The sequence below is a fragment of the Ovis aries genome, chromosome 4 (assembly GCF_016772045.2).
Source record: "Ovis aries strain OAR_USU_Benz2616 breed Rambouillet chromosome 4, ARS-UI_Ramb_v3.0, whole genome shotgun sequence".
Classification (NCBI taxonomy): domain Eukaryota; kingdom Metazoa; phylum Chordata; class Mammalia; order Artiodactyla; family Bovidae; genus Ovis; species Ovis aries.
The window spans coordinates 76,389,043-76,404,047 of record NC_056057.1 but is presented as its reverse complement, the minus strand read 5'-3'; the positions used below and the strand labels follow the sequence as shown (position 1 = coordinate 76,404,047).

The 15,005-nt window shown below is 50.6% G+C and overlaps 1 protein-coding gene across 11 annotated transcripts in view; it reads right to left on the bottom strand.

The window, feature by feature from the left end:
- TNS3 (tensin 3) overlaps positions 1-13,530 on the bottom strand; it is a 223,416-nt gene extending 209,886 nt beyond the window's left edge. For 4 of the 11 annotated variants that reach the window (XM_060415062.1, XM_027968688.3, XM_042248692.2 and 1 more), the window contains exon 1: positions 13,487-13,530. Coding sequence is in view for 2 of the 11 variants with exons in the window: in XM_060415063.1 (XP_060271046.1) it covers positions 8,579-8,791 (213 nt within the window). In the remaining 9 variants the exon portion in view is untranslated. Of the gene's footprint in view, positions 1-2,321; positions 2,406-4,800 lie in introns of all 11 variants that reach the window. The other 7 variants (XM_060415063.1, XM_060415064.1, XM_060415058.1 and 4 more) reach the window with 6 other exon arrangements.
- Between the last annotated feature and the right edge of the window lie 1,475 nt (positions 13,531-15,005).

Here is a 15,005-nt window from a genome sequence, read left to right as displayed (position 1 = left end):
GGATACAACATAAACATGCATAAGTCAATAGTACTTCTAAGTACTGTTCTTCTCTAATGGCTCAGCCAGTAAAGCATCTGCCTGCAATGTAGGAGACCCAGGTTTGATCCCTGGGTTGGGAAGATCTCCTGGAAAAGGAAATGGCAACCCACTCCAGTACTCTTGCCTGGAAAATCCCATGGACAGAGGAGCCTGGTAGGCTACAGGCCATGGGGTCACAAAAGAGTTGGACACGACTGAGCGACTTCACTTTCATGTACTAGCAATGACCACATGGAAGCCAGAATGAAAAATACAGTACCATTTACAATCACTCAAGGAAAAGTAAATACTTGGGTGTAAATCTAACAAAACTTATATAGGACTTACATGCTAAAATCTACACAAAGCTAGTGAACAAAATCAAAGATCTAAACAACTGGAGAGATATACCATGTTCATGGACTGAAGACACAAATTAGCAGAGAAGACCTTCAACCAGTGAAAAAACAGTAGTCAATCCACACCACAGAGCAATACTCAGCAATGAAACAGAATAAACTACGGATACAGCAACAACCTGGATGGATCTCCAGAGAATTATGCTGACTGAAAGAAGCCAATTCCAAAAATCTACAAACTGTATGATTCCATTTATGTAACATTCTTTAAATGTCAAAACTACAGACATGAAGATTAGTGACTGTTGGGATGAAGTTTGGGTGCAGATGGATGGGAAGTAGGGTTGGCTATAAAGGACATATGAGGATCCTTGTAGGGATGGAACGTGCTATACTCTATCAATGACAACATCTTGGTTGTGACATAGTCCTGCAGTTTTTCAAGATGTTTTCATAGGAGGAAACTGGGTCAAGGTACACAGGATCTCTCTGTATTATTTCATACAACTGCCTGAAAATCCCCCCCAAATTTTAAAAAAATTAATTTTAAAAAATGTCTTCAAAGGGGAAAAAGCCATGAAAAATAATAATATTAAATAAAGAAACCTGGTGGCCTGCTCCCACTTTCAGGGCACAGACAGACAAAACCACACAGTGTGACACATAGCCATGACGAGATTCAGAATGGATTAAGGACAGCAAGAAAGCACTTTGGGGGGCCAATGCGGAAATCTAAGTAAGAACTAGACATTAGCTGATGTCAACAAATTAAAATTAAATTGCTTTGAGTGGTCATGGTCTTGAGGTTGAGAGATGAGGGAAAGTGTCCTTGTTCTCAAGAAACACAGGCTAAAGTATTTGTGGGTGAAGTTCATGATAGATACATAAGTTATGTAAATAAAGAGAGATATCACTTAAATAGAGAGAGAGACAGCCAATGTGACAAAATGGCAAGGGAAAAAAAAAACCTGCAGCAAATCAAGGTGAAGGGTATGCAACTGTTCACTATACTATTCTCCATTTTCAAAAATGAGGTTGGATGAAAAGCAGTTTTTTAAGTTCAGCAACCATCCACTGGGTTTATCTGTACTTCTTTAACAGTCTGTCTCCTTTTCCTTTCACCCTTAAGCACAGATTCAGATGATGCTAAGTTTCCAGGGTCCTGAATGATGGCAAAAAAAGCCTCTCATACAAGAGCCAAAGGGCCCCTTGGCCCCAAGAGAGACAGCCTCGGACAGATGTGGCCTCAGTCTCAAAATGACAGTGAGAATTCAGAATCAGATGGTCAGAAGTAACTAGAGATGGACACGAGAGCCATGATGGAGGAATCCGCAGCTCTGAACTCTCGGTCCTCAGGATCCCCCAACCCCATGGTCCTCGGGACCTCCACCAGCCCCAAGGTCCTCAGGAACTCCACCAGCCCTGTGGACCTCAGGACCTCCAGCACCCCCATGGGCCTCAGAACCTCCACTACCCCCCTGGTCCTCAGGACCTCCACCAGCCCCGTGGTCCTCAGGACTGCCCAATCCCATGGTCCTCAGGACCTCCACCAGCCCCATAGTCCTCAGGACCTCCACTACCTCCATGGTCCTCAGGACCTCCACCAGCCCCCTGGTCCTCAGGACCACCGAATCCCATGATCCTCAGGACCTCCACCAGCCCAATCCCATGGTCCTAAGAACCCCCAGCACCATGCTATTCTGCTGCATCCAAGCTGATATCTCAGCCATCAAGCCACAGCAAGCCCTGCTGAGTTTGCGAGGGTTAACCATATCCCAGGACACAGTCAGCACTCAGTAAACGCTAGCTGCCTGAGAGCATGAGTGAGGGAGTGAATGAACAAACAAAGGAAGAAACAATGGAGTCACTCTCTGACAGGGCCTCACACAGAGTCAATAATTAATGTCAACCCACCCACCATCATCACCCTCAGGTACGTACCTTTTATTCCCAGCAAACAGCCTGAGATCTGTGAACTGCTGGCACACCACGTCTCATTCATCAGGCTGGGAAGAGAACAGCATCCTGGAAATGGAAGCTGGTGATGTTTGTGGTGGGAGGAGGGTAGCAGGAGAGGTGGGGCAGAGGGGCGGGGGTCATGTACCACGGGGCCATGAATTTAGCCAGGGCCAAGGCCCTGAAGCAGCCACTGGCCATTTGCGGCAGGACAGATGCACCAACTAATCAAGAGACCCAGCTTGTGGCTGGCAAACAAAGCCACACTCCTGCTCTCAACTCTTCCATCATCATCTGAACGTGAGTTACCTGCCTCCAGGCACCAAGGGTACCATACAGCACTTCCAAACGTCTCTCTAAAAGCTAGACTTTTTTTAAAAAGACACTCAGTCCTACAGAAAGAATCTGTGAACATGATCTGAGCAGCCTGGGCAGAAGCAGATAAGTGGGAGAGGCGACTTTTCTCAGCAGGAGTCTGATGGATGCTCAACATTTTTATAAGAACAAAACTGTCATTTAAATATCAGACAAGAGATTACACATTGCTAGTGGATGTGTATAGTGACTGGAATCCATTCTGAGAGAAAGACAAAGGAAATAATTCTTGCCATTTTACAGTGTGGACTTCAAGGAACCCCACAACACACTCTGTCCAAAATGAATATTCTTTTGTGCTACCGAAATAGTGAAGTAACAGTTTTGTATTCCCAACTCTTGTCAGGGAGCCCTCACAGATTCCTAGCAGGCACTGACCATCAACTTTCTATAATATGACAACTTAAAATATGGCTACTTTCCAAGAAAATAACAGTGGGCTAGATTCTCAAGCCTGTAAAATAAGTGTCAACTGCCCTCCTCTGAAAGTTCATGGAATACACTGCAAAGCAAAACTCCCAGAAAGAAGAAAATGGTGGCCTTGGGAAAAAAAAAAAAATTAATGAAACCCTGGGAAAATATGCAACCACCTCCCTCTCTTCTTGTAAAGAACCAGCTTCTCAAATGTTTCCACTTAGCTGTGGAATTGTCCCTCCTCTAATGAAGGCTTACAGTAGGGAGGCTCCAGAGGCAGAGGCCTTGACCAAGGTCACACAGGCGTCCCTCGGCTCCTTCCAAAGCCCTTATCACATGAAGATAGAGGAAGCCTTGGTTCCTGTCCTTGGAAGAGCTCAGATTTTTGTGAGGAGAGATATAAACAACATGTACATGGCCCAACCCCAGAGTACATCAGAAGACCAAGGACGTGCTAATTGGGCATCAGAAGGGCAATGTGAGCCTGTGATTGTCAGGCTCCCTCCCAGAGGACATGCGCTTGGGTGGGAAGAGCTTGGGGGCCCCACAGACCCACCTCCATCCCAGGAGCTCTATCTCAGGGAGGTGGGCTAGCATGGCGAAAAAGCCTTCTGGATTCAGCTCCTAGAAAGGCTGAATGATAAAGCGAAAAGAAAAGTAATGACAAGATACCTAGTATGTACATGCATGCTAAGTTGCTTCAGTCGTGTCTGACTCTTTGCGACCCTATGTACTACATAGCCCACCAGGCTCCTCTGTCCATGGGATTCTCCAGGCAAGAATACTAGAGTGGGTTGCCATGCCCTCCTCCAGAGAATCTTCCCAACCCAGGGATCAAACCTATGTCTCTTACATCTCCTACATTGGCAGGAGGGTTCTTTCCCACCAGCACCACCAGAAAGCCCACTGTGTACATGACATTACATTTACCCCAACAACCCAGGGAGGTCCTTTATACCAACTCCCCGTGTTCAGCAGCACTTCAGAGGAGCAAGGTGTCTGTCCCAGGGTCGCACAGAGAGGCAGGACCCAGGCCACAGTGTTCACAGCGGAGCCCACTCCCCTTTTGCCCTGGCCCCAGAATAAACAGGCAAGACCGTGCCGTTTCCAGCAGCAGCAGAAGACTCAGAGTAGCTGATATCCTAAAAGCGCACAGGCCTGACAACAGACAGAACGCATCAGAAACAACCAGTGAAGCCAAATGGAAGGAAGGAGGGAAACGCAGGGGTCGAGGGAGAGCAGACAAGAAAGATCACTGTTGGCCAAAAGTCTTCGTCAGCTCCAGCCTGTTAATCCAACTTATCTTGGCAGCGAAACCTGAGAGCTGAGCCTGTCTGGACCCCACTAGAACATTATTAGTTGCAGAGCTGAGTTCAGCTCCGACAGGTTCTAGCTGGACCCTGGCCAAGATTCCTGGTCACAAAGCCTCCCAGAGCCAAGGTCAGCATGACAGCAGCTTCAATGCACGTAATCCCAACAGCACGTGGCAGACCACAGGGCACAGTGCCGGGCCCTGACCCTGGTGCCTTTGTGAAGACCTCACTGGGCAAGGGCCTCACTCACGTCCACCCACTGTTGCCCGCAGGACCCAGGAGCAGGGGAGAAAACCTGGCCCTTCGGGGCACAACAAGCAGTCTAGGTAGAGGGGCTGTGTCCCAGCCAGGCCTGCACATACCTCCCTGTGCGCTACACACAATATCAGCGACCGGCGGACCCCAGCAGGCCAGAGCTCAGAGAATGCGTCTTTCACCTTCTGAAAGCAGCAGCTCTAATAAGAATCCAGCCCAGCAGCTAGGAGCTCATGCAAGCACGGCCATCACTCTGCAAGGCTGTAAGGGTCATCACTGTGACAATTGTGAAGTCAAGGCAAAAATATGGGAAATGCTTAGGATAAGATACAGGTTTGGGAAAACCATCAGCATAAAAAGCACATATATACACACATCACATGTCTAACACTGTGTGCTAAGTCACTTCAGTTGTGTCCAACTCTTGTGACCCCATGAACTGTAGCCTGCCAGGCTCCTGGGTCCACAGGATTCTTCAGGCAAGAATACTGGAGGGGGTTGCCTATTTCCTCCTCCAGGGGATCTTCCTGACTCAGGGATCAAACCATTGTCTATCCTGTCTCCAGCATTAGCAGGTGAGTTCTTCACCACTAGCGCCACTTGGGAAGCCCAAACCTCGAACACTTAACAACAACCAGGCCAGAAAGAGGAAGATGGTCAGGTATTTGTAAGTGTGAGAATGGAGGAACTTTTATAAATATTTAAACATCATTTAAGTCATGATAGTGTTTCTAACAAGAAACAAGTTCCATAAAAGTGCATTATGCTCTTACAGATGACCTATAAATTGGACTTTTTTGCATTTAAATGGGGGCAGGGAGGAGCAAAGAGCAAAAGAAGTCACTCTCTTGTTGCCAGTCACCCATCTCACCCAAAGTCTTCATCAGCCTGGCCAGCCCTCAGCCCAAAGACTTTCCTATTTGTTATGCTAAGAGCCACCTTCCTCAGGGGCCTGTGCGCAGCTGCCCCGCCCCTTCACATGCCAGCAGGGCAGCTCAGGAGCCGATGCATGCAGGCACCCCGGGGTCGGGTAGGCTCAGCCCCACACCCCTAAAAGCTAGGTGCACACTCACTTCTCCTGCAGGTCAAGGCCCACAGTCCCCCTACCCGACCTTCACTCCTGCCCGCCCCCACCATCCTGGTACGCCCCTCATTCTGGGCCACAGGATCTGCAGGGCTAAAATATCCTCAGGCTCCACAGTTCTCTGACCACTTAGCCCAGCAAGCTGTCCTTCCTCTGTGGTTGCACCCATGCACATTTCCTGTGTGCAGACTGAGCTCCCTACCCAAGCCCCCACTGCCCCAAGGAGGCCAGCACTCATGAGACCTGCCACTCCCATTGGCGTGGAAGACACAAGGTTCCTCGTTTCTGGAGCTGAATGCTGGTGTCCTCTTATTCCTCTTCCCTCATCAATCCCTTCCCTCTTCTGGAAACACATAAGGCAGTTCCTGCCCAAGGCCTCTGCCCTCACTGACCCTCCACCCGATGGATCCTTCCCTAAGCGCCCAGGATTCACTGACTCTGATGCATCCTTCAGCCCATCATCTCCCTCCAAAGAAGCCCCACCAGACCACCCTGTAGAAAGCCCAGTGCCCAGGGCCTGAACCCAGCCTGAGCCAGGAAGCCTCCGTAACAGGGGACAATATAAGGATGAAACACGTCCTTTGAAGCCCAACCAATTCTGCAAATGCCCACACTGGAAACGATGCCAGCAATTCTGGTCCAACATGTTCCAGCACTGGGGGTAGGGCCTGCTAGTTGGCATTCCTGACTTGAGATGGTGAATACATTCTTAAAGGGTAAAAATTAACCAGCGTCCACCAGCATCCGGTCCTGCAGGCTCCATGTACTGATCAGAAGAGTTGCCTCCCAAAGGCACAGCCACCTTCATTGCCATTTCACCAAGGCTAAGCCAGAGCAGAGCCCAGGTCTGTGTTGTTCCCGAGGAAACCTGGAGTAATTGCACTCATACATCATAGGTTCTGGCATGCGGGTCCCAGACTGAACCATTTATCCAAATTAAAACCATTCTCCAGAAACAAAATCAGACCCTTTTAATTGAAAAATAAAACCAAGCAACCCTAAAGCCTCCTTTTTTTTTTTTTCTTAATGAAAGACATTCTTCCTGCTTTCTCATTCCATTAATCACTAAGTTTATACAATCTGTCAAAATAGCTTGGTAAAAAGTCTTCTCTTCCTTTTCCTGCAGGCCTGGTTTTTCCCAGCAGGCGCCAACCCGGCCAGGAGTTCAGGCACGCCGGGTGAGCACTAAGAGGATTCAGCCAGCATGCTGTTTCTCAACTGCAATTTGACCTTATATTTCAAGGGACTTCCAAAAGTTTGTGTTCACTTCTAGGTATACACCCCAGAGAAGTGAGAGCAGGGACCCAAACACATACCTACACACCCATGTTCGGAGAAGAGTTATTCGAAATAGCCAAAAGGTGAAAGTAACCCAAGTGTCTACCAAAGGAAAACTGGACAAAGTGGTCTTTGAGTAAATGAAAGATTCCAGAAGGAAATCCTGGTACATCCTACAACATGGATGAAACCAGAGGATATTAAGTAAAGTGAAATAAGTCAGTCACAAAACACCAAATATTGTATGATTCCACTTCCATAAGGCACCTAGGGCAGTAAAATTCATAGAAATGGAAAGCTGAATGGTGGGTGATGAGCTGTGGGAGGAGGAAAGAGGAGTTAGTGCTTACTGAGGATGGAGTTGGTTTTGCAAAATGAGAACAGTTCTGCATATGATGATTTCACAATAACAAAGTACCAACGCCACTAACGCGTACACTTGAAAATGGTTATGTTACGTGCATTTTACCAGAGTCAAAAATAGTTTATGTTATTTGACCTTACAAGTCCTTCCAAGAGCATGACTGGCCAGGATCTTGCCCAATCTCTATGCAAGAATGCACACAAGGCTCCAAGTGACCAGAGGACAAATAAATGGTCATCACGTAAATACTGGGTTCTGTACTGTATGAATGAATTCACTTGTGTGAATGCAGAGTCAGTTACAAGTGGGGAAGTGCTTACACTGCCACACTGATGCTAATACGTATGATCTCAAACCAGTAAACCTGAAAAACAGAATGCACACAGCATACAAAAAGGTGAAAACACTGCTCCATGGGTGGCACTATTAGGCCACTTTTCCTGCATTTTTAACATTTCTCCCTTTTTTCTAAGTCTACAAAAAATATATTACACAAAAACTACTTTGTAGAAAAAGAGTCAAAAATTAATTTAGGAAACCAAGGCACATCCATTACCTGGGAATCCCCTACTACCCCCTGAGCAACATAGATGACAATCGCCCCCTGCCTCCTAGGGCAGGACAGGAGAAAACATGCGCCTAGCCAGCTGAGAGCCAGTCCTGCCTCACTCAGCCACCAGTGGACACAAGCAGAGGTGTGTCCCCTTTCCTCCACCCCCAGCCACTTCAGATCTTTCCAGAGAAGACAAACTGGAAACACACCTGGCCAAGATCTAAAGGAGACTCCCACATCCCCCACCACCTCCTCCAGTTATAACAAAGGATTGCCCCTGACAGGGATCAGATAGGGACTCCAAGAATGCAGAAGCGATGTTTCAACAGGAGCCCCGGGGTGGGGGCGGGGGGTGGGGTGGGGGAGTGACAATTCGGCAGAAAGAGAGTAAGCAATGGCCCAAGAGCCAGCAAGCAGGAGGGATGCCCTGGGCCACACAGGAGACCCAGTAATCAAACAAAACAGTACCCAGGAGGAGCACAGTGACGTCCCCAGGCTGCAGGTGGGGAACCAAGAGGGCAGCCTCGGGACAAAGGGTGCTTTTACCCCAGATCTGTGGCTGCCAGAGCCCGGCTCTCTCCTCCCAGCACGCTGCCTTCACCGTACCTTTGATGTGCGTCCAAAATCACCAGTGGTGAGGGGTGAGCACTCAGGAAACCTCTGAGAAAGGTGATGGATTACGAGCGGAGGAGAGTCAATGGAGCCCTTTTGTTCCTGCAGCCAGTGCCGCAGCCCTGTCGTCGTCATCGTCGGGAGGAATGTGTACAGAACGCAGACGCCCCAGCTAATGGCCCAGCCTGGCCCTGGGGCGACATGCATGGCCAGATGAAGGCTGCTCCCCCACGCCCTGGGAGGCTCCACAACGAGTGAGAGTGAGATGCAACACGGAGCAGCTGTGGGCCAGGGTAATGATGGAAGCGGATTCCTGAATCCTCCGGTGTGAAAAGCCCGGCTCCCGAGTTCCCGGGCCACAGCCACCTCTCCCTGAAGAAGAGCGGAGCAGGGTACTTGGCACGCAAAGCCTTTGCCTCTGCCCCTCTCAAGAGCCTTGGCCGTCTTCCACCAGGGCACCTATCTCATAAGTGTGTCTTTAAAACTTTGGGGTTTGTTGTTTATCACCAGTTTTGGAAAAGCTACACGCAAGAGGTACCAGGTCACACCGTGATGCTCTCACCCAGAGACACAGTGAAAAGAGATGAGACCCTTCCCAGCTGAGATGAGACTCAGCCCACAGGTGCAAGCTGGTCGGGAGTGGCACCAACTGTCTGCAATGAGAATTCCCACAGATGTCACCTCAACCTCAGAACAGAGCCAGGCCTGTACAAGGTGTACTAAGTGCTATCAACTCCCCCAAGGAGAAGAGGACGAGGAAGGCAGGCAGCTGGCCACATGCCACAGTCACAGCCCAGGGAGGAAGGAAGAGGGACAAAGGCTGTGTCCGAGGAAGCAGCTGTGGCTGGAACCCAGGCCGGCTGTGGACAGTGGGCACCCGAGAACCCCGGAGCTTCCGCCAGGCACTTGAGGCAGGTCGAGAACCAGAGATCCCTGGGTTCCACTTTGGGACCCCGCCCAACACCACACCACCGCCTCCTTGCACATGCTCAGGCCCCTGTGACCAAGGGGACACTCGCCTTCTCTGGGTGAGGGCCAGGCACAGGCTCTGTCCCCAGACAGACCTGAGTTACAACCAGCCCCATGACACAGGCAGGTGACTTAAGCTCACTGAGTCTCAGTGTACATTCGGGAAAACTAAGATAAAAATATTTTCCTGCAACGTTGGGTGATGATCTATCTGATCGTGGAAAGTAAGCACACCCAGGTGCATGGGTGACCACACCATCAGAAGAAGGCATTAATCTTGCAAGGTTTCTAGGCTGGGAGCGGGGGAGGGGGGCGGCAGCACAGGAGCAAAGCCTTCTCTCCCAGAGTTGGTGTCTCTGGGGAGCACCCCCTTGGCACAATCAGGAAATGCTCCACAAGAGGGAATTTTCCTTAAACATAAATTTTTCAGTAATTTAGCCCATTTGGGACCGAACATTAATACCAGATCATTGCCTTCCTTTTTTAAAAAGTAACATAACTCTTTAAATGTCTAGGGGTCATTCTGATGACTATCTTCCCCTCAATGACACCGTAGGGCATTCTGACGGCTCCCACCAGTGGCCCCAGCTGAGGGTCATCCTCAATGGCTCCTCCCTCCTACCCAGCAGAGGAGCCCCCAGGGGGGTCTGGGGCAGCAGGTGGGAGACATCCAGCCTCCCTGCACCAGGGACAGGCACACAGTTGGGACCCCGAGTGCACACAGAGCAGAACAGAGAGGTGTCCCCGCAGGAGGGCCCAGTTCATGGATCTGGCAAGACACACACCAAAATGAAAGGGGCGGGGGCAGGCCAGGTGCTCACCAAACACGTTCCTAAAATTCAGAGTGCAATAGGAAGCTCCAGAAACCTGGAGATTCTGGTTTGCTGCTTTTATGGGAAAAGGACAGACAAGAAGCAGACAACCATTCCCACGCTGAGTCCACTAGAACTACAGAGTGGCAAATCTGCCTGGTCTGAGGACTCAACATACTGGAAGATTCAAAACATCTTCTGAGCCTAAGAGAAGATAACACATTCAACAGCATTTTGACCGATTTTTAACATCTAGGTGTTTTAAAAAGCGGTGAGGCAGTACTGAGAGTACACCCCCGCAGTCGGACAGTTGGGGTTTGAATATTGGCTCCACATGGACATCCCTGGGAAGATCGGGTCTCATCACACCATCTCACACCTGCCTATGCTTAGCCATGAGGGTTAACGGAAGTAATTCTTTCCATAGCTAGAGCAGCGCTCAGAATCTGGACAATAATGAAGACAGTAAGATTCTAAAAACATTTGCTAACAGCCAGAAAACAGGTAGCTATTCTGAGTTAACAAAATGCCTATTGAACAAACCGAATGGCTATTGAACAAACCGACTAACCAGACCTCTTGTTCTGGATTAATAGACAACTGCAAAGGATTCCAGGGGAACAGAGCCAGTCCTAGGTCACTGATGATCCCCCTAACTCACCGGGTCTCACAGGAAAGAGCCTGAGGTTCGAGGTCTGCATAACTTGGGAACCCCACCCCTCTCCAGCTTCCGCTGCCAGCAGACCGTTCAAACCCAGCCTCAAAACAGTCCTTTCTAAGACAAAGCGGAACCACGGTAAGGAAGCCTCTCTACTCCGGGAGCTATGGGTGCACTAGGTGGCTGGGATACAAGGTAACTTTCTACCAGCGGGAGGCTGTTTCTCTAGCAGGAACACCCTGCACCTGGCCTCCTTAAGAGTCTGAGGGTGTGAGTGGATGTCAGGGCAGGGTGTGGTTGGGAGACAAAAGGTTATCCTCCAGCATGGTGGTGGTTTATGCCAGGCTGAACCTAGAGAAGGAGTACTGCAGACACGGAGAGCCAGAGGACTGGGTCTGATCTGGTCCCTAAACATTCTGCCCTTTAACAAGCATATTCATCTGTAAAATAGGCCTTGAGCCTTGCATGCAAGCTGCCATTGCCACATGGTGGGTCAGAAAGCTCTCCCCCCTCAGTCTTTCCCCTCTCTATTCTTGCTTTGTGCGTTCTTCCCAGGCCATTTTTAATCCCATCAGTAATACCTCCTGCAGCCCAAGAACAGACTTCGACCTGGTGACATTTAGCTCCCAGGGTCACCTTTGCAGATAGCTCCATTTAAAACCAAGAAGCGCCAAAGCTACATCTTTATAAAAAGCCAAGTCAATTTGCATCCAGAGTGCTCCCGGAGGCTACTCCTTTTTCTATCTTCTCCGCGGTTTGTAAAGAAATGATTCATCTGCTGCTGCTGATAACTGTGACACTTCGGCTGAGAAACTTGCTGTCAGGACATGCATCCACTTGACAGACAAGCAGCAGCAACTTTAGGGCCCTGGAATTTCACTGTCCTGGACAAACCCTGGGCTTCACCCCCATGTTGATTGAGCAACAACTTGGGCAAGATATTTAGCCTTTCTTTGCCTCTCAGTTTGCACATCTGTAAGATGGAGCAATTATCCCAGTTCCTTCCAAAGGTTATTTGAGCGAATGCAATGCATATATGCAAAGCATTTAGCACAAGCAAACAGGTAGGATTTACTATAACCATGTTGTTACTTTGCCTCTGGGGTCACCATTACTTTGTAAAATTACTAAGATTACTATTACTTTGTCTTTGAGGTCAGGAGTCTGGCCTTTTGCCAGTTCCCACAGTCAGCTCTCTATGCACAGAGTTCCCCTCATTCCCTGCAGACTGGCCAAGCCTCCACCATCCTCCAGCTGCAGCGACTCCCTCGCCCCTCCAGGCCTCTGCACAGAAATGCCTTTCTTAATACTTGTTGATTGATTTGCAAATATAACCTCCCAGGCCCTAAAGAGGGGGAGAATCACAAGGACATAAATATCTCTTTCTAAAGGCAATGAACTAAAGCATTTCAAAAAAATGACCACATATACCAAAATGCCAAGATGGTTAGTTCTGAAGGGCTAAGTGATATGGATGCAATGATAATTGTTAATCAAATTTTCAGTATATTCAGAGTCCTCCATGATCATGGGCTCAAGTTACAGAAAGAGACTATGGGGGGTGGGGGGACTGTCAGCAGATCAAAGTGTGTGAAGGACAGGGATACCCTAGGGGTCTGGGGGTGCTTCTAAGTGGGCAGTGACCTCCTTCAATAGTGGTCTCCGCAGGCCCCACATCCCATGGGCTTTTATTTTTTATCCAGCGCTGTCTCAGGAATTGGAGCGGAGCTCTTCAGCCCATTCCCGCCCCACAGATTTTCAAATCACTTCAAGCAAACGACCCCGGCTCATTTATCAGACCCCGACGGCGCCCACCGAGTCCCAGACCCTCCTTCTTCCTGCCTGTCAGCTACAGCGCCGGCGTGCCAGCAGGCACGTGCCACAGGTGGCCTCGGCCACGCACGCCCCCGGCCTGGTTCCCGCTCCTTCAGAAGTTAGGAAGGAAGCACCAAGGGACCCCCTGCTTCCCGCCCAACATAGGGAGAGGGAAAGAGAAACGCACCGGAAAGCCTGCTTGCCAAGAGCGGGAGAAGGGTCCTGAGCCTTCCCATTGCAGCTCCAAGCTCGGCTCTCCGCTGCGGAGTCTCAGGACTCGTCCTAGAGAGCGAAGTTCACCCGGGCGCCGCCGCAACAGTGCCGCTCTGGCCCGCGGGCCCCCGATCGAGCTGGCCTGCTCCCTGGCTGCATCCGCCCGCCCCAGCGCTGTCCCCGCGCCCCAGTCCCCAAACCGCGTCCGGGACCCTGGCCGAGCCCGCCCGCGCCCTCGCCGCGTTCACCCGCCTGCGTCCCTAAGTCCTGCTCCCTGGTACCCCGGATCCGGGCCGAGCTCTCGGTCCCCGCTCGCCCCAGCTCAGGTCCCCGCGGGCGCGGAACTCCGTTTGCCCGCGCGCCCCGAGCCCCTGGAGCGGACGCTGGCGCCAGCTCGAAACAAAGAGGTTGGCGGTGCGCTCCCCGCTCCAGTACCTGGGCGAGCGGCGGCGCGGTCGGTCCCGCGGGGCGATGGCCGCAGCAGGCAGGGCTCCGAACAGCGCAAGCAGCGCGCGGGCGGGCCCGTCCTCCTGGCTCGCGGCCGCGCCCGCCGCAGGGCCCCCTCGAGGCGGCACGGGCAATCGCCGCCGCCGCGCCCTGGCCGGCCGGTCACCTGGCCTCATCGCCCTAACAATGCGGCGCGTTCCAGGCGCGCCCCGGGCCCCGTGCGCCTCTGGGACCTCCCTAAGTTGGCCAGGTGGAACCGGGAATTATTAGACCCGTTGAGCAGCCCAGATTCAAAGTGTTCAGGGGGCTGGTGTGTTCCGGATGGGCAAGCGATTTCCTGATTCCTGCACAACTGGTTCATTTTTTCGTTAATTCATTCATTCGGCACTGTAAGTATCGTGTGTAAGAAAGCAAAATCTCGCTGCCTGCCTGTAACTCACAGAAATAAGCTACCGGGAGTAATGCAGACATAAAGCAACAAGGCAGTGACAGAGGAAACCCAAGATGCTTTGGGAGCCCTGGAAAGTCCGACCAGTGGAGGGAAGGAGTGGGGAAAGATTTCAGAAATCACCTCTTCTTAAAATGAGGATAAGGAAATGACAACCCACTCCAGTATTCTTGCCTGGAGAATACCGTGGACAGAGGAGCCTGGTGGGTTGCTGTCCATAGGGTCACACAGAGTCGGACACAACTGAAGCAACTTAGCATGCATACATACATTGGAGAAGGAAATGGCAACCCACTCCGGTATTCTTGCCTGGAGAATCCCAGGGACAGAGGAGCCTGGTGGGCTGCCGTCTATGGGGTTGCATAGAGTCAGTCGCGACTGAGCAACTTAGCAGCAGCAGCAGGTTCTTAAAATGAAAGGGGAGAAATGAGCAGGCCAGGATTGGACAAGAAGGCCGCAGACAGAGGATCCAGAGGAGGAAACACAGATAGATACCAACACCCCCAAGACAGAGACGGCCCCTCATCTGTCCCTCAGCCCTGACTTCCCTATTGGTGAAATGTGGGGAGTGGACTGCATGCTCTTGAATTCCCCTTGTAAGACATATGCGCATGTAAAGCATTAGAAGTGCTATTCCTCCTGTACAAAAGAACAGTTTCATCAGCACTTTATCTTGCGCACACACATAGCCCCCGACACAAAGAAGACTTTCCAGGAAGGTACTTCACTCTACATCCTGCAGAAGCTACTTAAGATTGTATCTGTCACTCCAACCAAATGTTCTTGGACTCCCACCTGAAAAAGTGGGCGTATCTCAGAGTGCAATTACCAGGAACTGTCCCTGATTTAGAAATGAAGCACCTTAATCTACCCCAGCCTTTTGGGTCCAGCTCTGCCCATGCTGCCCATGCACAGAGCAGAAAAACACAGCTTGTCAGGACCAGTGGAGAGACTCAACAAGAAAATCATTCATGAATGGACTTCTTTCAAAGTAGCCAGCTGGGGCTTCCCTGGTGGCCCAGTGATTAAGAAACCGCCTGCCAGGGCCTCTCTCCCATA